At 40.4% G+C, this 22,500-nt stretch overlaps 1 protein-coding gene across 2 annotated transcripts in view; it reads right to left on the bottom strand.

The window, feature by feature from the left end:
• ptpn12 (protein tyrosine phosphatase non-receptor type 12) overlaps positions 1-22,500 on the bottom strand; it is a 70,702-nt gene that overhangs the window by 10,042 nt on the left and 38,160 nt on the right. For both annotated transcript variants that reach the window (XM_028570353.1, XM_028570354.1), the window contains exons 8-16: positions 20,773-20,844; positions 20,366-20,425; positions 19,916-20,058; positions 18,598-18,664; positions 18,420-18,497; positions 17,146-17,244; positions 13,248-13,333; positions 7,194-7,368; positions 5,485-6,445 (exon numbers count right to left, since the gene is read on the bottom strand). In XM_028570353.1, coding sequence (XP_028426154.1) covers positions 5,485-6,445; positions 7,194-7,368; positions 13,248-13,333; positions 17,146-17,244; positions 18,420-18,497; positions 18,598-18,664; positions 19,916-20,058; positions 20,366-20,425; positions 20,773-20,844 — 1,741 coding nt within the window. The remainder of the gene's footprint in view (positions 1-5,484; positions 6,446-7,193; positions 7,369-13,247; positions 13,334-17,145; positions 17,245-18,419; positions 18,498-18,597; positions 18,665-19,915; positions 20,059-20,365; positions 20,426-20,772; positions 20,845-22,500) is intronic.

Consider the following 22,500-nt stretch of genomic DNA (forward strand, 5'->3'; position numbering starts at 1 on the left):
AATTTTAAAAAGATGAACTCATATGTTACAAGGCATGAAAGTCTACATTTTGCATTTTTATCATTGATTTTGAGGCATATCTATATCTATCTATCTATCTATCTATCTATCTATCTATCTATCTATCTATCCATCGAGGGCCCACGTGTAACTTAAAGTATCAGTCATGGTATCTGTAACAGACACAAATGGATTAGCAAAAGCTGAATACTGACAACTGTATCAACAATATTGTCTTTCTTTCTATGTCACTTTGGAAAATAACCCATTTCAAAAATCATTACCCTTAAAGATTCTCCTGCTGACTGACAGTAATAACTTTTGATTGGTTCTTTTTGATAGAAAGCTACCTTTAATTCACTTTTCCAGCTAAAATAAATATGGCTCTTTTTTAATTCAAGCACAATATCAAAGAAGTCATTTTTGTATTAAAGATCGTATTAATGACCATGAGTGTGTCCGTCTCTTACTGCTTGGTCTCTTAAGGAAGCCTGACCCCTTAATTACATTTTCTGCCATTCATCTGGAGGGAAAAGGCAGCAAGACAGCTGGAATGAACTCTGAGGGTTGCCTTTGAAGAGTTTTTTGCCTTTAAGCGTAATGTTGTTAGCCTCGTTTCTCAGCAGAGACAATCTATTGACCATAAAATAACGCCTCTTTTTTCAGCCATTCACGCTGTGATGGTCATATCTTACTGTACTATTTAAGTAAACAGGAAACACATGCAGCTGTCAATTTATTAGGTACAACTAGCAAGGTTAATCTAGCACGGCACCATTTTCAGTAAAAACACAAGGTGTTTGTACAGCAGGTTAATGCCACTGTAAGCGATGAGGTCGAGAGCCACAGTAAGTTGCTGTTCCTGATCTAACTGAAGTGTAGTTAACATGGCAATTACAAGCTCCAGCTGTAAAGACGAAGACACATGTTTTAAGGCTGGTAATCACTTGTAGTCAGTGCTGCTGCTACCAACAGAGAGAGGAGACTCAGGAAATGTAGAGGGCACCTGCTTTTGTTGCAATGTTGGTTTCAATAAAGACAAACTGAATTAACAGTTGAATCACTAGCAAGTTAATGTCTTCAGCTACTAATATTAATATCCTGATTAAAACAGCAATTACACTGACAGCAAAGCATTACTTTTGATTGCCACTTATTAGAACATTTTGTCTATTTTATCGTTTTATTTAATTTTGTTTTCTTATCATTTTGATTACATTTTCAGACAGGAGAGGGAGAACTTAAAGGTACACTGTGTAGGAATTTCTCCCATCTAGCGGTGAAATTGTAAATTTGCATTCAAATGAACAGTGCTCTCTAGCGCCCCGCTTTTTCAAATGCGTGTTGCAACTACGGTAGCCGTTATGTACCAAGAAGCTATGACAACATGTCTTTGAATTTTCGCTTTTTCGGCGACAAGGATTCCTTCTCCCGTGGCTCGGTATAAGTAGGGCTGGGCGATATATCGATATTATATCGATATCGTGATATGAGACTAGATATCGTCTCAGATTTTGGATATCGTAATATCGTGATATGACATAAGTGTCTTTTCCTGGTTTTAAAGGCTGCATTACAGTGAAGTGATGTACTTTTCTGAACTTACCAGACTGTTCTAGCTGTTTTATTATTAATGATTATTTATCTAAAATCTAAGTGTGAAGATATTTTGCGAGAGCACCAACTGTCAACTCTAGAATATATCGCCGCAATAACGATCGAGGTATTTGGTCAAGAATATCATTTTCTCTATATCACACAGCCCTATATCAGAAAATATGGGACGTAGAAATAAGCGCTGAAAATGTGTAGAAGAAAAATTTAACAATTTATAACGTTGGAAAAAACTAAAACAAACCTTATGGAGCTTTGATTTCAAAAAAGGTACTCCTGTTATACAGTATTTATGTTTACATTTTATTGTTATTTGAACAGCTGAGCATTGAACCAGGTGAAGAAACCTGTTTATTTTTTATTCATTTGATTTTGCAACTGTTCACTGAAATAGCCGGTTTCTATGAAACTACTTGTGACATGTCATATTTGGCTTTGACTTTGACTGAACAGTTGCTCTCACTTTGCGGAAAAAATATCGGGATATATATCATATATCGATATTCAGCCAAAATATATCGGGATATGACTTTTGGTCCATATCGCCCAGCCCTAGGTATAAGTATGATCCTCCATTATGAACTAAAGTGCAGTGCGGGCTTTCAAATTTGATGGGGCGGTAACAAGCGCCTCTCACTGATCTCCTTCTCCGTTTCAGCCGGTTTCAGTCACGTGACGCTGGCTCTGAACAAAAACGCGTTGTGGATTAGCTAGACAGGTAGGTAGTACTTTATGTCTCTCTCAGTGATTATAGCTTTTCAAAATGGCCGAACGACATGGAAGCCTCTTGGACTTGCCCGTCCAATGTAAATACAGATAAGTCAGATCATCACCAATGAGGATATATTTATGAATAAAGACACTGATTTTAGCTAATAAAATACTACACAGTGTACCTTTAATTCATCCCTAAATTGTAATCTTCTAGCTTAGGTTTTTTGTAATGTTTTATACATTTCACTCAAACTTTGCATCCATTGGTTTCCTACTTTTTTTTTTTATATTTCTATATAATTCTGTCTCATCAGTTTGCCACTGACCGTTAGAGCATTGTAAAGCAGCCCGCCAACTTTGTCTTGACCAACCACAAAGCAGCAAGTTGCTCAACGCAACTCGTCAACAAGCAGTCGTTAGATTCTTGCAACCAATCAAACAGCAGCCATCAGCGTTTCATAACCGATTCCAAAGCGCTTCCCGCAGCCCAAATTAAGTATGTGCCAAAAAGCCAAGCAGACCAAAACACAAACTAGTCCACTTCAGGACTGGAAGGCCAACATTTCTGCATTTGTTTTAAATATTGGAAATACTTCAGGAGTGCATGATGCCAGACATTGTTTAACAGAAACATGCAACTTTCTCAGTGTTTTTCCTGATTACTTTTTTCTTCTTCTTGTGGCTCTCCAGTAGGGCTGGACGATTAATCAAAGATTTATGGACACTGAAATTCTGAAGCTGTTATCAACGTATTTTTTATTTTTCCATGACGATAATTCCGATAATTTTTATAAAAACTAAAATGTGACTTTTTTCACAAGACATTTTAATTTCAAGCAGAGTGTGCTTTCATTTTAATTTTCAATAAATAGCCATAATAGTTCCTGCTTTGTGTGTGTTTCCTTCAATTATTTTGAAATTACAAAAACAAGCACTTTTGTAATTAGAAAAAAGAACTCACCTTCAATATTTGAGCCTATTTATAGTACTAACCTTGCCAAAGAACTATGAGGACAACAAAAAGAAAATGTAATTATTGTTCATTAATCGTTAGAGGTAAAATGTGCAATTAATCGTGATTTTGATTTTAGGTCATATTGTGCAGCCCTAATCTCTAGTACAAATGAGGAAGCATTATAATGTCATGTCATTGTAACTTTTTAACAAAGTACTTTCTTTTTGGTTCCTGAAACAAGCAGGATGTGGTAAAATGTTGACCACTAGAATTAAAAAAAAACAAAAAAAAACATTGCATCTTTTATGGGTGTGCAACTGTCAGCTCCTGTCTTCAACATCCCAACTTATAAAAGCCTCAAACCGGCAACTTTCTCTGTAGTATATATCTCCAATTCTAGGCATGCTTCCAAATTATTCTTAAAATCATTTTTCTTTTCGCACAGTGAACAGCAGTACATCATTCTTTGTGTTGGGTTTTCATCTGGAGCAGCATTGTGGGTGGTTCCATTACCAGGACAGCTCAGATGGGATTGAAGTCAGGTAAACTGCAGCTGCTGAACACTAAAAAAAACATTAGGAAAAAAGGGAACGTAATCATTTCCTGTCATTGACTAAATGTTGTCATAAAACTCATTAGAGCTTGATGGATAGCTTGGCCATATTAACTTATAGCGGAGTTTTACACAGTGTGTATATTCGTGACATAACACATATAAAAAAAAAATCAATGGACAGGAATTATATGTTCTGTGGTAATATTTAAAAATAAATTACTATCGGCTGATATATCAGATTTATATAACTGGAAGGCAGCAATAAACTGTGTTATATATACTATACTGTACACTAAACCCATTCTTTCTTCCAGTTCCAAGGGACTCTATTTGAACGCATATACTAGTTTTTATTTTTACAGCTGGCAAATTGATTCACATCATGCACCCTCACTGTTAAATCCAAATATTTAAAAATGCAGTTAAAGTCTTATTTCATCAAGCTTTGAACCCCTTTCAAGATCAAAACCGTTCCAAGCCAAAGTCGATTTCAAACCATTCCATGTCAGCTCAAGTCACAGCAAGAATCAGATTTCAATATCTCAAAAGATTTTGAAATCAACAAAGGAGAAGCAGCGATTTCACTCTTTTACACCCCAGAAGATTAAAACCACATCTCTTAGTTGCGATCGCGACAATGAGGCCATACCGATGCAAAAAAAAAAAAAAAAAAAAAAAAAAACAGCTTGACACTCTGCTCTGTTCAACCCAACGTGCACAGAGTTGGCCAATGTGTATTTATCATGCAGTGTTGATCCTTCACCATCCAACATGCACGCACACACACACACACACACACACACACACACACACACACACACACACACACACACACACACACACACACACACACACACACACACACACACACACACACACACACACACACACACACACACACACACACACACACACACAACTGCACTGCAACAAAAACACACAAGGATTTCTTTCGATCTTTCTTTTGTAGACAAATCCCCTCGCTCAGACAAACACACACAAGCTGAAAGAGAAAAGAGATGTTTTGACAGATGTTTGCCTGTTAACATTTGCAGCATTCCTCGCAAACCAATTAGTCATACAGTACAGCCATGCTTGAAATGAGACTCAGTGGAACTATCCTCGGTTTCTCCGTCTCTCTCACTCTTTCCTCGTTATTCCTTTCTTCGTGGTCTCTCTGCCTGTGTGTGTGTGTGTCAAAGGATACAAGTTATCATTAGCATGTGGTCTGTCTGAGACCTCTGTCTCCTTACTGAGCCAGAAAATGACTCTACCGTGTGGTTTCTCTGAGTGTGAGTGTGTGTGTGTGTGTGTGTGTGTGTGTGTGTGTGTGTGTGTGTGTGTGTGTGTGTGTGTGGTTAGTACTCTTGGGAGTTACTCTCAGTGCTTTGACAAGAGTTTTAGTAAGTAGAACCCAACTAGACTCCTCAGAGGTGAGCTGAAATTACCTTCAGTGTTCAGTTGAGTCAGTTTAGTGTTTTAATGAACCATCAAACCGATGTTCAGAAATCGGATTTATTCAGTTAATCCAGATGTCTACTTATCGGACTTCCTATAAAGTTGTTATTTGATTGTTGGGAAAGCAGCCGGTTAGTTAAAAAGGAATTTGATTCACTCATTACATCAAAGCAGCAGACTGACATACTTGCTGTGGTGGCAGAGGGTGACGGAGTGCTCTGCCCTGCGATCGACATGGGCAACACCTTCCGGACGGGCTGCTGGTCTCCGTGGTGAGGGGATGCGGTAACCATGGCCGTCGCCGTGGACACATTAGTACGATAACCCTCCTTTCCCCCGGACATCTCTACATCCCCCTCCTCGTCCGAGTTATCGGAGTGCAGGGGGTTGGTGAAGCTCAGGGCAGTCCTAACGGGAGTAGAGGAGGAGGAGGAAGAGGAGGAGGAGAGGTGGGAGGAGGAGGAGGAGGAGGATGGAGCCACACGGTCTGAGGAGGAAGACGAAGAGGAGGTTTTGGGGATCTGTTTGTCGGGGCTGTTGCAGGCCTGAGCCCACAACGCGTGGCCGGCCTTCACTTCCACTTTCTCCGCTCCATGCGTCTCCCCCTTCTGGTTCTTCACGGGGAGGTGGTTTGGTCTGGCTAGGACGCCTCCGTCTGCATGACTCTCCCCACATCCGCCCGCTCCCCCCTCCGTGCCCGAGTCCTCTGACAGCGAGGAGCTAGACGTCAGCAGGGACTGGCCAGAACGGGCTTTGAAGGCATGGGCTCTTTGCAGCACTCCTGCGCTATTGGCTGAACTGCTGCCTAGTCCACCTGCTACTCCCATGGAGGAGGAAGTGTCAAAACTACGAGGTCCTTCCTGTAACGGCACCTTTTTAATCTCAATGCTCAGCTTCCTCTCGATCCGAGGTGTGCCAGAACATTCGACAGCTGGCGAGAGGGGCGAGGAGGGCGTCTGAGTCTGGCTTTGGCCCGATTCGGATTTTGTCGATGTTGATTTGTTGTTATAGTTCTCATTGAGATCTAGATTTGAGACCTGAGTCTGCTGTTTTTGACTTTGTAGATCTTGTTCTTTCTGCTCTGAGGGACTGGCCTGCTTGTTCTGACTGGGTTCGGACTGGTTCTGCTGCTGGTCTGCTTCTTTATTCTGAAGGGAAAACAAAAATGAAAACATTTAAGCACCTTTTTCAGACGCAGCATTAGAAAACAACAGAAAACTTCCATGTCTTGGGGTATGTCGGAAAGGGAGTCAGAGTCAGTATTTGGGGCACGTTAATCCAGCAATTTCTTTCTCCCAAAAAAAAAAGTGTAAAACTCCTAGAAAATCTAACTGCAGGGTTAAGATTGTAAAGGGCTCAGTGGCGTAAACAGGGCAGGTCATCTCAATTCTGAAGTGAAAGTGAAATATACAGGCAATCTAAAATCGTCCCTAACACATGAAACATGCAGATCTGAAGTATATCTGGATCTCTCACACACACACACACACACACACACACACACACACACACACACACACACACACACACACACACACACACACACACACACACACACACTATATAGTTCCTTTAAAAGCTATGGTTAAATGTAGAACTGAAACAATTAGCAGACTATTTCGTCAACAGAAAATTGTTCGTTTCAGTCCTTTCTCAAGCAAAGATGCAACATATTCTCTACTTCCAGCTTCTGAATTTGTGAGATTGGCATTTTGTTTTGTGACAGTTAACTGAATATCTGTAGAATCTGCAAAAAAACAACAACAACAACAACAACAACACAGAAACACAACGTACATATGTGCTGTGTACTTAATTACACAACAAACCTGACGTAGTAGAAAAGGAACCAAAAACTACCTGCAAACGTGTATGTTTCTGTATAAAGAGACTCACCTGTGTGGTAGCCAGGACGTGTATGACAGGTTTGGGGTGGTAGCGGTCGTTGTCCTGCCGTACGTTGGTGACGGTGGGAAAGGCTGAAGGGGGAGACGGGGTCAGAATGGGGGGTACGGGGTGAGGCTCCGGGGGCTGGAGTATCTCCTCCTTCACATCACCTTCAGCCTGGGAACTAGACAGAGAGAGACACACACAACAAAGAAAAAACTGAAACCAGACAAGCTTTTCACTGAATGGATATTACACACACAGAGAATTTTTGATGTTCCACAGAGCTCAAAATGTAACACAAACGCTATAATTTAAACACCAAACTCTAAGCCAGAATTGTACATTCACAGTAAGACTGTGATGAAAAATTCATTTATTTATATGCCAACATAGTATTTTGCTTTTACGCATTAACACACACATGTTTTGAATGTTACAAGTACAAATCTAACCTATTTGCTTTAGAGAAGAAAGAAGAAAGAAACAGATTTGAAGACTGTGGTTGAGGCAATGAGGAAATGAAAATGAAAGGAAATTATTAACTAAAGATGATGAAATAAACTAACACTACATTTATTTCATACTAAAATGTAGTTTCTGTTCATGTTGTGAAGATTAGTTAGTTACCACTAGGTGGCAGAATAGAAAAAAAAGCTATATGTACAAAGTATGTCTGAGACCAATTACATCTCCTCAAATGTATGTGTAGTATGTTTCGCCCATATTTTCTGGATTTAAGGTTATGATGTGTTGATGTCAAGCAAATTGAAAACAGACTGAATCACCACCACAGAGTTTATCCCTGTGAATGTACTGTATTGTGTATATAATGTTTCTCGAATTGCAGTGCAGAGTTGAAGACAAATTTACCCAAAGGGGATATTAAAGCATTATATTCTTTTATTTTCTGCTTTTATTCTATTCTTTTCTGCGCAGCAACTTACTTAGATCACTTCTGGGTCATAGCAAAATGGTAGCTACTTCAGAGAATTTCTGCGTTAGTACACATAACCCTACACACCCCTACACACTTATAGATAAACGCAGTGTACGTGGGTGAAAAATATACAGGATACTGAGGTTGTGACAAAAGTTAAACATTATGACACTGTTACATGCAAATATATACATACAGAAAAAAACTGTGAAAGGATGTGGTGGTGTGCTAAATCAAGAGCGCATGACTGAAGCAAGAGCTAATGTAGGACTGCACATGGTACTGTGTGTGCGTGTGCGTATGTGTGCGCTCGTAAAAAAAAAAAAGACATGTAGAAAGTCAAACAAGAGATGTCGCAAGCTAGAAGGACAGGGGACTTCCTTTTCTTGAGCAACTTTGGAGTTGCAGTCATTCTGTAAAAAGTTTTCTCATAAAGTATTTTGTTTATTCATGGAAAGCATGCAATGATTTACACTGAATCATTCCTAAGGAGTTTTATTTATTTAGAATTTAATTATATTAGTTTAACTGTAGAAAACAATAATTTATGTAAATAATAATAAATGGCAATCAGTAAAAATCAGTGCATCAGTGGCCTAAACTGACAAACACATAGAACTTTCTCTAACTTTTGCCAGACACATCCACTACTCTGCAGCACAACCAGTGTACCAAATACTGGTTGTTCATAGTCTACCTTGTTTTATTACTACTTTCTCTTCATTTTCCTTGAAGGTGCCGTAGGTAGGATTGGGAAGATCCAGGACCTAGCCAAAAAATGTGAACATCGACAACCCCCTCTGCTAAAGCCCAAAACGGTCTCCTAAGCCCCTCCCCCCACAAGAAAGAATGAATGTGTGTGCCTGAGCAGTGATTGACACGCAGTTAGACGCCCCCTCTGGCCCTGATTGGTGCATCTGAACAGGGAGCTGTGTGCACTAGGTGGGGCCAGAGGAGCCGGATTTATTTTTAAATGACCTGCTTTGTGTAGTTCTACTGGAATATAGGTTCAGTTTCAGCAATTATGACAGAAAGTTAGTTTTATAAGGCTTACATACTGGTACCTTTAATTGCGTTTAATGGCGCGACGGCACCATTTTAACTCTTCACCAGAATTACCTGTCTTGTTAGAAAAATCATGTGCAATATTCTCTAACTGATTTCCTTGACTTTTGAAACACTGACAGACATTCATTTATTCAACAAATGAATAAATGCTGTTCTTACAGCGATTACAGAGCTGTAAAAGGTTTTATATTCATTGGGTGTCCAGAGGTAAAACGTAAAAAAAAAAAGTCCCCTTATCTAGCATGTATATGCAGTATATGTAGTAACACATAATAGTCTATAGCACACTACAATAGCCTGGGAAAACCCTGACGAACTTCTGGCAAATTTGAGATTTGCTCTGCCAGTCAGTATGGCCAAGAGCCCATTTCCAATTTTTCAAAATCGAGGCACCAATCACAACCGTTGAGGGGGGCTTTACACAATGACGATAGCGCAGCGACGGCGAGCAGCTTTTTGTTTACATTCAATATGACGGCCACCGAAGCGCAGCAACCCGTTGATGCCGCTGTCTCTGCTACGTCACCTGGGTCGTTGATCTGATTGGTTGAAGGACTAGCCAATTGCGCCCAGAGGCATTTGAGCAGCGTCCCTTGGTGACGCCCCTTTGGAAATGAGCTGTGAATGAAGCTTGCCCAGACCCAGTCTCAGTTACAACTGAGAAGGGATCTGATGCCAACCAGGCTAACACTATGATGTAGTTGTAAGCAGATATATTATTAAAGTAATTGTCAACAACTATAACTCCACTTGGGGGCACCCATAAGTGGAGGCTGGTGGAAATGAACATTTGGAAAACAAAGTTGTTGTAATATTAAATGTGTCTTCATAGGAGAAGTTATAATTGTTGAAAAATACTGTACACTAATAAACACTTAAAAATCCTTATATCGGTTTTTAACAATAATTTACTTTGTTAAAAAATATTAAATGTTCGCAACTATTTCTATGCTTCAAAGAGCATCATATACAACTAACCATGCGCTCCAAGTTCTTCCACTCCCTGAAGTATAAACTATACTACAACCATCCGTAATGTTGGTGACACAGTACAGAGCTAACCTAGGCCACATAAATAGTATGCACACATGTACACACCCATACAACCTAAACTCCTACACACAAACACATATGTGTGCACACAGATGCTTCCACCAGAACTTGAAATGTGTGCACCACCCACATACAGTAAACACACACACACACACACACACACACACACACACACACACACACACACACACACACACACACACACACACACACACACACACACACACACACACACACACACACACACACACACACACACACACACACACACACACACACACACACACACACACACACACACACACACACACACACACACACACACACACACACACACACACACACACACACACACACCCCTCCGCATGCATATGCTCCAGAGGGAAGATGCTGCATTTTTTTAATCAGTGTTCACAGTGGCGGGATGCGCTAGAAGGTCATAAAGCTTAAAGAGACACTTCCTGGTTTCAGGTTGTGCTTAGGATAGACTCATACAGACATCCAAGAGAAGTAGCGAACCGCACACCCAAACTACACCGATTTAGATCACTTCTGTAACAAATAATCCAAATATTAAGAATTAACAAATAATAAGAACAAGAACATCTCTCTCTCCATCTCTCTCTCTCTCTCTCTCTAATAACAGTACTTCAGGTTTAGGTCTAAGATGTTTTGCAGGATTATAGGAGGTTAAAGGATGGTATTCTGTCTCTTTTATTCCACCAGGGATAGGACAATACTAAAACTCTTAGTTTAGTGTCATTTTAAATCCTCCATTTTTCATGCTGTTTGAATGGTTTTTTCCCCCCTCCTTTTTCTAAATGTTCCAACATGTTCTTATTGTGGAATTATTCCACAATAAAAATGATTTCGTTTCGTCTTCTTTTCTACAAAACCCTTTGTTGATTCAATAAAATAAGTAAAACCTTTCAGATGCATAATTCAATGTAGTCTTAACACACAGCAGCTGTACAAAATGTTGCCTACATAAAATATTTTTTTCAATCAGCAAAGGTATTATTAAAAAATTAAAATAATCAACAAATAAGTACAGAAGGCTAAAAGTTTGACAAAACATTACATGCCAACTTTTGGTACTTGACAGGGTTTTTTGTTTTGTTTTTTAGATTTGAGATGCTACAGACACATTTTGGTTTAGGATATGACTCTTCAGGGTGTGGTTGTGAATATGTGTGTAAAAGCCATGACTCAGTATCTGTGACCTTGATGCCAGCCTAATTGGAGTTCCTGCAGTATTTTTTTTCTCTTTAACACAAGCAACAAAAAAGTCCCCCTATGACACACACACACACACACACACACACACACACACACACACACACACACACACACACACACACACACACACACACACACACACACACACACACACACACACACACACACACACACACACACACACACACACACACACACACACACACACACACACACACACAATGTGGGAATGTGGACTATGTTGGTATAAATAGCTCACGCCATCACTTAAATACTCCCAGGCTTAAAGTAGGCCTGGATATTATTCCTTCAGGAAACTCAGGGATGGCACAGAGCCAGAAAGACACATACTGAGATTTAGGATTTAATCTAGTCTTCCAGGAAAGCCTCGTATTTTGGCAGCATCTCCAAATTTGTATATTTTGCTTAGAGCAGGAAAGAAACTTTTCAGTAAACAAATCGCTTGCAGCTACATCCGAAAATTAGGACCTCTTAAAAATGTTAACTTTCCCATCAAAACCGGCTGCCTGGTACAGAAGACAAATTAAGCACACCATCATTTCAGCACAGTAAGAGAACACAACAGAGGTCATGTGGGCTCAGATTTTTTCTGCCATTACTAAGGTTTAAAATTAGCCATATGAAAATGAAGAGTGATACATTACAATTGCTAAGCGCAGAGCGAATGATTCACACACAGACACACAAAATGCTGACAAGCTGGACATTATAGACAATGTTTTTAGCAACAGGCAATTAAGTGAAATAGTCTCTTGGAAACGAGATGTCCCCTGTGACATTAAAGCAACAGTACTAAAGCAACTCACTGAGCACCTACCCGGCTTGTTTAAAAAGTAGCAAAGTGTATGTATTGCCGTATTAGCAGCCTTCTGTGGATGAATCATAAGAAGAGGGAAAAGGGGGACTGGAGATGAACTGGCTGAGAGAAATTGGAGCACATCCCCTGCTGGGCACATATAGCAAAATTATGATAAATGAGAGGAGAGGAGAGGGAGGTAAGACGGCAGAGTGAAGGAGAGAAGCAAGAGGAGAGGATAAGAAAGGAATGAGGGGGTGGGGTGGTGGAGTGGGGAATGTGCCAAAAAAAAAAAAAAAAAAAAAAAAAAAAAAAAAAAGAGTTCTAGAGGAAAAGAGATCGGGCATGTGTGTTTATGCATGTGACAGATAGCAGATACCAACCATATGCCCGAAAGTGTGAAAAAGCGCGTGTTTGTTCTCAAAGACGGGGAGATGAAAGATATAGCCGTTCTACTTCAACTAGCCTAGGGTTGTGGTACATGCAACACCATGTCGTGTTGCAGAGTATTGTAAAGAGTTGCAAAAAGATCTCTGAATACAGCTCCCCCTCAGGCCAAACAGAAGTTCACTTTAGTAAAGCGGAGGCTGGGTGTGTCTGTGGGCAGACAGGGAACTAATGTGTCAGAAAGCCATGGTGAAAACAACGCCTTCTGCTTCTGTTTGGTCAGTTTAATAGGTTTTATTTTTTATTCTGCGACTCCACACAAACTGAGCTGGTTGGTTTTTCTTTTGTTGCGATGCTCCTACAAAACAACAACACCCACTGCTCACTTCTGTGTGAGCCTGTTCATTCATCTACTGTATGTGGAGGATGAGTGCGGGTTAATATATTCTTCAATTTCAAAGTGTTTTGTGAACTTTAAGATAGCAGGCGAGAACAGACCAAGCTAAAAAAATAATAAAATAAAAGTCTGAAAAAAGCTAAAACATAAAATCTGCCTTACCTGCGTACGCGGGGAGGTTTTGGAGGCGGTGTGTCCCATCTCTCATCGTCAGACTGATGGACTGCTTTAACTGGACTGCTTTCATCCTGGACAAACACACGCAAACACAACTATGAACACTTTTCAGTTTAATGGGTAACTCTGAGTTTCCATACACAAAGAGCCAGAGCTGCTCAACACAGCCACTAAGTCGGCATGAAGCTGGACTCACTGGTGACGGTGGCAGAGAGGACGACACTGGACAAACTGTTGGTCATTACTGACAATGCCAGCCCCCCCCGCACACCGTCATCAGCAACCAGAGGAGCCTGTGGAAGGCTGCTCCTTCCCAAGTGTAGGACCAACAGACTCAAGAACTCCTTTGTCCCTCATGCCATCATACTGTACAACTCCTCACTCGGGGGGAGGAGGAAATAGGGTAAAGAGGACAGAACAGAACACTGTGCAATAAATTATTAATAATCTACTCACATTACATACCTGGACACTAACTGCTAATTTATGCTAAATGTCATTTATTTAACTGTATAATAACAATACCATACACAGTCCTATATACCTATATATCTATCTTTATTTATCTGTAGTTTATTGTTGTTTTACCGTTTGTTTATTTTTGTAAAAATATTTAGCTAAACGTTTATTGTTATTCTTATACTGTATTTTTTTCTATCTTTTTTCTATTTAAAGAGTGTTTTGTAAGATGCTAAAATCTGCTGCTGGAAATCTAATTTCCTTGCGGGAGTCATCTCAAAGGGATCAATAAAGAGAAGTCTAAGTCTAGGTCTAAGTAAAAAGGAAGACCAGTATAGAAATGTCAAAGATATGTGTGAGGCAGTTTAGAAACAGTGTCTCCATCACATAATTTGTCCCCCAGAGAGCACTGTTTATGTTTTAACTGTATATATATATAATGTCCCAGTCAGCACATATCTTGCTCACATCCAGCTACTTTGCAGTGTGTCAAATTGCTAGCCAAAATTATTCATATTTTCAGAGATTTATAACTTCCTAATACATTGATGCTCAGGCAACATTAGTACATTTTACTTCCAAAGTTTTATGAGAATTCTGTGTTTACTTGTTGTTTTAAGGAATTTTTGATTCTGCTTTAACTTAGCCTTAAAAAAAAAAAAAAAAAAAAAAAAAGAAATCCATGATCTTCGAGTCTTAAATTAACAGATCTGAGCTGTAGTGAGTGTGCTGGTATTTTCAGTCTGACAGCATCCCAAATGTGATTTCGTTTTGCATGTACTGCCGGCCTAAGAACCTTTGTGTTTCTGTGTAAGTATGGATAAAAGGGTGAATTATGCAGAAAGACAAACTTGCGTCTTGCTAGCTGTAAATTACTTTGATAATTGTCAAATCATCTATATCACTTCACACATTATTTGTTTTGCAAAATTTTTTAAATGGCTAATTTCAGTTCACATTGTAGTTTTTTTTATTTTTTTTATTGTTGTTGAATTGTACAGCACCGCTTTCTCTAACTACTCCCTACTCACTCTTTCTTCTCTCCTACATGTTTCTGTAGCAGAGGCAGAAAGTTGCTGCAATTGCTTCACTGAAGGATCCAAATTGGATCTGAAAGCAGCTCTCCTCCCGACTAATCTTCTCGCTCTTCCTCTCAACTCTCGGCTTCCTCCTCCTCTCCTCTCTTCCCCCGTGACTCGTTAATTTGACTCGCTCTCCACTCTGATAATGAGAAGTTGATGGGACGGCTTCAGTCGTCAAGAACTCAAGACAGCGGGCCAAATCAGGCCACTTCAGCTCTACGTGTCTGCGGGAGTCTGCTGAGGAACTAACTTGAGCACGTTCAGTGTACGTTAAGAAAAGACAAGAGGATCTGATAACATCTTTTGGCTGTATGTCCATGTGTGTTGTAAAGAATACATTGGGTATAACTCTTCCTGCAAACAATGGCGCCTGCGTGCTCGCAGAAAAAAAAATGTGTGTGGGACGTGTATATGTGTAGGCTTATTGTTCGTACTGCCATTGAGAGCACCTATGTGGGTGTTTTAGTCACTAACAATGGCTGACTGGACATGAGTCAATGTGTGCATGGACTGAGTCAGTACAGCACACTGATAATGTTTTTCTCAGACCGTGTATGTGTGTGTGTGTGTGTGTGTGTGTGTGTGTGTGTGTGTGTGTGTGTGTGTGTGTGTGTGTGTGTGTGTGCGTGTGTGTGTGCTCGCTCGCTTTTGGACTTGCGACTTTGTAAGATAATGACGATGAAGATTATAATGAGTAGCAGCAAACTTGTACTGGAGTTGTTGTCTTCCTCCACACGCCCACTCTTAACAAATGATTAATAGCACAAACCTCAAAACAAGTAGTAAACGTGTAGTACAGTTCAGTGGACAAGCTTCTCCCCATGTTAGAGATACTGAAAGCTTTCAGAAAGTCTATCAGCTGAGCCTTTTTCTGATGTAGACATAGTTTGCGTGTGTCCCTGCGACCGTCTCTTGCAAGGGTCTCCCTTTCCCAGCGGATGCATGTCTATTCTCAGACTCAAAGTGCATTATGGGTGAGGGGTGATGTCATCAGAGCTTCCTAAGCAGGAAGTCGACTCCTGGATTGCTGCCAATGCACTCTCTCATCGTCTCTCTGTGTCTTCTGTCTTTAGGTGTGTCAATCTTGCACGCTATCTCATTGATGCTTCGGTCCTCTGGCTCTGTCTTTTATCTTCATGGATCCACATAACCGTGTTGGGGAGTAGAGGCACTACTAGTTTTCCTACATTTCCCAGTAGCAGTGGGGTAGAGTAGCCATTTCTACAATCATGTAACCTCTATAAGTAGAGAGCCATTTCTTTTTTCACTAAGTAGCAGGGAATCACAACCAAATGCTACAGCATGCTCTTTTTATTTTTTATTTTATTTTTTTAAGATTAAAAAGCTTAGAAATGATCTAAATTCTGCTCTTACATCCCTGTTTATTTTATAGCAGAGCGGGAGAAATCGGGACCGACTGCCAACCTGTCCTGAAAGAAGCAGTGTAGGAGCTGGTCTGGTGCCAGTCCCTCACTCAGTTGAATTTTGTCAATAAATTACTTAATAGTTATACAATAATAATGCAATTGTTTATCATATTAATCAACAGTAGATGCATCATGTTGTGTAGCTTTCAGTAAGAGTGTGGTGTATCTGCAGCTTATATACTTCCAATGAAGAGTAGCTTATAGCTTCATTAGTAAGTAAGTAAGTAAGTAAGTAAGTAATGATGTGGGATGATGGATGAGACCTATGGATCAGTGATCAATTACAGATTCACTTTTTTCCATTTGTCTCTCACCTGCAATGCTCCAACACCAGATTTGATTTTTTTTTTTTTTTAAAAGCTCTACACCAAACTGCACTTAAAGTTAACATAAGCCACTAAGGACGAATCTTTTGCTGCGTCTTTGATTTTCTAAATATGTTAGGTTTGTCATGAGTAAACTTTTTGGTGTGGTTGTACTTCTAGTGCAATGGAAGAAGGAACAGGGACAACTGAGGACACTTTGTATATGTGTATTTGGGGGAAATGGAGGATAGTGTGAAGTAAATTAGAAAGAGGGCAGTGGTGACTGACAGAGCAACGTTTTTTTTTTTTTTTTTTTTTTTTTTTTTCCAGCTGTAATAAATAGGTCTAACTGTATGCAGTCCTGAGACTACCCTGCAGAGGAGAGCGCTTTTTAGGAACAAACTCTGCTACTCTTCTTTTTGTGTCTGTGTAAAGAGCAAAGTTTTCTGAAGGCCTCTCTATCCCTCTCCTCTATTCCTCCTACCCTCTCCCTCCCCTGTGACTAATTATTTGTGTTTTTTTTCCCACTCTGAGTGTTACTCAGCGACATCCTGTCTTTCTTTAACACCAGACAGCACGCACAATATGTGCGTGTGTGTGTGTTTCATACCATGCCATCATGTATCTGCGTGTTGGTGGAGCTCTCCAGTAGCTGCAGTTGTTTGTTAAAGAGCTGGGCGATCGCTCTATGAACTAACTCATACTGCTCCTAGAGAGACAAAGAAAGAGAGAGAGAGAGAGAGAGAGAGAGAGAGAGAGAGAGAGAGAGAGAGAGAGAGAGAGAGAGAGGGTGGGGGGGGGAAGTAATAAGGTAAATGGATGAGAGGTGAGGTGAAGGAAAAGAAGAAAGGGTTTCAGCAAATCAATATAAAAAGCAAAAACATTCTCATGTCTATACTGAAAAAAGCATCCATTTACATGGCTATGGAACACAACCTGTGTGAAAACAAGAGAAGGGCCTGCACTGATGCACGCTGATTTAATGTAATTACTTTCCCGGTAAAGCAGTAAGTGTATTGCACTGCATTTTCAGAAATTACATTACAGTTACCGGTTTCCAGCAGTCTCTGTGAAGAAGGCAATTCTATAACTTATCTAACAGGGCTAATTTCCCCCCCTCTCAATGTCAGGACAGGTTTGTGGGAATGGACACCATAAATAAGGTACAAAACTGCATAGGACGCTGGGTGCTTTGTTAGGTCGAGACACGCTCATTATTTTGAATGCTGCTTAAAGATACAAATAGGACTGCATGATGTTAGTTGTGTCCAGTTGAGAATCATCTCTCCGCTGCAGCAAACTCCACATGCAAACACACCCATGTCAAAACTGTGGAGAAACAACCTCATCCAGTTCAAAATAATGGTTGGAATGTGTCCACATCTGCTAAACCGGCTGAAATCCATGTTCACGCAGGTGTAACACAGGAATGAAGAGACTCAACGCAGGCTATGTAATGGAGGAAACGCTGCTATAACTGTCACCCAGACAGCTTCTGAACAATATAAAGGGATGTCATCAAAACTTTAAGAGCGTAATACATAATGCAGCTAGTTGTGTAACCAAATAATTCAATTTTAAAACCACATTTACAACCTCTGGGGGCTGGAACTTGATCTTGTTGTTTTTTTTATGTTTTCAAAACAACCAGTTGAGGCTGGTTGAAACCTACTCATTTGACAATCAGAAAATAACATATCACACAGTGTCGACCTCATCTCCCAGGGTGTGTGACGGCATAGAAAATCTGGCTGCAGCAACACTTTGGGGTTATCTTTTCTGTATTTCTCCAACAGCTTTGTATTAAAGGTTTCATTCATTTAGAGCAGTATGACTGCAACACAACATTCTGTGCGTAAAAGAAAAGACAAATGAAGAACAAACCTTGGTCTGAACAGCAGAGTGCCGTTGCGTCCTCATCTCTTGGATCAACCGAAAAACATTAAAATCTTCTGGTATTTTCTTTAAAACACAGCACACACACAACAAAACAAAGGGTTCATTCTCACTTTAAATCTTAACATAACATCTGGTGTGTGTGTGTGTGTGTGTTTTCACATACCCCAGCTTTGAGGAGGTTCCACGTGTAGTCGATAGCACAGATAGCACCCGTCCTCCCACAGCCGGCACTGTACAGTCAGAGTCGTACAGATTAGAAGAAGAACACGTGTAAAGACACAGACACACAAACTCTGGAGCTTCCTCCTTCTCATCGCAAAAATAAATCCTCACAAATATCAACTCCAGATTTCTATTTTTGAGGCCACATAAAAAATAAAAAGAGAAAAGAGAGAGTAAGTACAGACAAACACTCAACCGCAAGTATGAATGTTTGTATGTAACGACACTCCATCCGGACAGGATGGAGACAGGAGCTAAAGGTTATGTGGCATCGTGTCTGACGCATCAAATCATAAAACTTGATCTCATGCTGTCAGGGAGAGCCTCTGCCACTCTAACAAGCACAGTTTCTCCGCACACATAAGGCACAGCGCACATCGACCCACACAAGGCCTCTTTACAGATGGAGAGACGCGGCTTCAGGTCCTGCTGTGTAACAGAGGAACCAGGAAATGTCCGCAGGCTGCTCATTATAGCTGATTACACACACATGGAGACTGTGTGTGTGTGTGTGTGTGTGTGTGTGTGTGTGTGTGTCACATGCATGTGTTCAGCAGGGGACTCCTTAAATCTATGGCATCATGAATCAGTGCGTTTTCATTCTTGTTGACTACTTCTGTAAAGATGTTTTTTGGTGGAAACTGTGCAGTCATCTTTGAGGCTGCTTTGTGACAAATGTGTCATTGTTCAACATAACACTTCATTTCTCAGCCAACAGCAATCCTTTCTAATCACTATGGCTGTAATAAGATTTTCAACAAGATCAGTCAAGTGAAACAAGAGTCGACCAAATCTACAGTTTATATACAGTATATCAGCTGAATATTGAACGTAGAAATGTAACTTTTTTTGCCAGGAGTGGACGTGTAATTGTATGTCGGGTATAGCCGCTGGTGCAACATTTCTCTGCGGTGTTGAAACTCGATTGCAAAAAACACACAAACCAGTGCCGGCCACCTGTTGCACATTCTTACTGCGTCCTCACCGAAAACTACGGGCAAGCTCATGAATCATTCAATTCGAGAGCACATGCAAGAAAAAGAAAAAAAGTGATTCAAGAGTCTTGATCCAGAACCAGCGATTTTTTAAGGCATGTACAGTCATTTATATTGTATACAACACTGTCTACTCTCATTGCTTGATCTTCTCATCTGCATCAGTCTCTTTTTTTTTTTTAAATGTTGCCTTAGGTACAGTACGTGCATACATTGGTGGATGTGTGTCGGTGTCTCTGCTGATTATGTCTATACTGTACCTACCTGCAGTGCACACATATAGGGACATAATCATGCTCTTGATATTCTCTCATCAGTCCAATCATATCCAGTATGGAGTCAAACGATGAGGGGACGTCGTGATCGGGCCAGTTCATATAATGGAACTGTGTTATCCTCCGAGTTTCCTGCAGGGAGACATGCAGAGGAATATTTGAGTTTAAAAAGAGGGTCGATGAAAGGTCAGCGAATTAAATCATCAGGCAAAGAGGAGAAAGTGAATGTGTGGGCGATTCTTTTATATTAGCATTCATCTACTGTCAGTGGAGTTGTACAGTGATGATATATGAACATGTTTGTGTCTTTGTTTTCCAACATTTTGTTGTCCAAATGAATGATTATTTTTCATGTGATTTTGTCAAGTTTCATGAAAATGCTTTTTATCTATAAAGTAAAGTATAAAGAATAGATTGAGCAATAAATGATAGAACTTACGTCCTCATTCTCCACCGTTAAAGTCCTGATAAAGTAGTCTGTTCTGGCCTGCTCTGCTTCCTACAAAACAGAGACGGGGAGAACATTTACACAATCCTTGACTAAAACGGTCATTAGAACAAAATGTGAGAAATGCAGGAGTCCAGAACAACAGACCCCCTTCCTCTCCTCACACACTCGTTACACACACTCGTTACACACACACACACACACACACACACACACACACACACACACACACACACACACACACACACACACACACACACACACACACACACACACACACACACACACACACACACACACACACACACACACACACACACACACACACACACACACACACACACACACACACACACACACACACACACAGCTGCGATAGTAGAGATTTGTCTACTTACACAGGAGATTCTGAAAGGGCCAAAACTCATGGGCTGCTCCCCGAGCAGCGGGAAATACCGCTCACACTTTTTCTAACCAGAGAAGAAAACAGGAGTTAGCTTTGGCTGAGAACAAAATACCAGACAAATACCACAGCTTACTGTTCATACACACTTTCTGGCTGGAAATAAACAATTAACGTGACATGTGGAACATCGACGAGGACATTTAAATTTACAGAAAAACTAAATACATAGACACTATACTTTATATACCTACATGTGCAAAACAGACATTTCTAGAGGCATATGCTAATTATTTGAGCTATCAGTCACACTTTAGTATTGGTTCAGTGAAGGTCTTGACGTCTTGGGCTTTGGTAACTGCCATTAGTGATCTCTCGGTTTCTCTTTTCACAAACATAAATATACAAAGCAGACTTAGTTATCGCATCTGTGTGTGGTTTGCCAGCTGCACAGCAGCAGAGAGGAAAGCGTTCCAGAGGGTTGTCACCATCGCCCAGTAGATCATTGGCTGCCTTCTCCCCTCCCCGGAAGATCTTTACAAATTTCCGCTGTCTTAAAAAAAAAGCCCAGAGAATACTGAGGGTTTTCCCTGCATAGAGGAATTTTTGGCGCCCCCCAAAGAGGTTTAAACCAGCCCCAAAGGAAAATCACAAGCACCAAGATGATAAGAATTGAAAATAAAAATAGCAATTCAAATCCTCTCTAAATGTGTTTTAAGAGCAATTTACCAAACAACCGTTGAACAAGCAGAACATATACCGTACTTGAATATGAGAGCTAATCTCAGTTTTATCTCCAGAGTCAGGCTGTAACGGACTCTCAAGGTGATTCATTTAAATATTAATATTGGTTTTTTTTTAACCAGTTTCGTTAACTTGGGTTTCATTTACTCAAGCATCATATACATTTTAGTTTTTAAAATTGTCGGAAATAACAGGAAAATGCATAGATTTCTGTCAAATGAGGTAACACAGACTAATTGCCTTTACTAATTGCGGACTGATCATGTTAACTGTTGTGCGTCCCCCCTCCCCCCAAAAGCCCATTCTGAGCCAGGAAACCCTGATACTAAAGATTCATCTTACCCCGGACACTCTGTTTGAATGACTACCCTTGGGCAGATGTTGAAGGACCATTAAAGGTCCCATGACATGGTGTTCTTTGGATGCTTTTATATAGGCCTTAGTGGTCCCCTAATACTGTATCTGAAGTCTCTTTCCTGAAATTCAGCCTTGGTGCAGAACTACAGCCACTAGAGCCAGTCCCACAATGAGCTTTCCTTAGTATGTGCCATTTCTGTGTCTGTAGCTGTGTTTGTAAGCCATGATGTCTCTCTCTCATGGGCGGGCCAAATTCTCTGGGCGGGCAGAGCAGAGAAAGGGGAGATAACCTTGCTCCTTATGACCTCATAAGGAGCAAGATTCCAGATTGGCCCGTCTGAGCTTTCATTTTCTCAAAGGCAGAGCAGGATACCCAGGGCTCGGTTTACACCTATCGCCATTTCAAGACACTGGGGGACCATAGGCAGGCTGGGGGAACTCATATTAATGTTAAAAAACCTCATAAAGTGAAATTTTCATGCCATGGGACCTTTAAAACACAGTTATTATTAAAACAGTTTTTATCCAAAAGCCATAACGGCACTTAATGCTACTTGAGTATTAAGGATGAATCATGCAGTGAATGTCTTGTATGTGTGGTATGTTTGTGTCTTTATTTTTT

This window comes from Perca flavescens, chromosome 23 (assembly GCF_004354835.1).
Source record: "Perca flavescens isolate YP-PL-M2 chromosome 23, PFLA_1.0, whole genome shotgun sequence".
Lineage (NCBI taxonomy): Eukaryota > Metazoa > Chordata > Actinopteri > Perciformes > Percidae > Perca > Perca flavescens.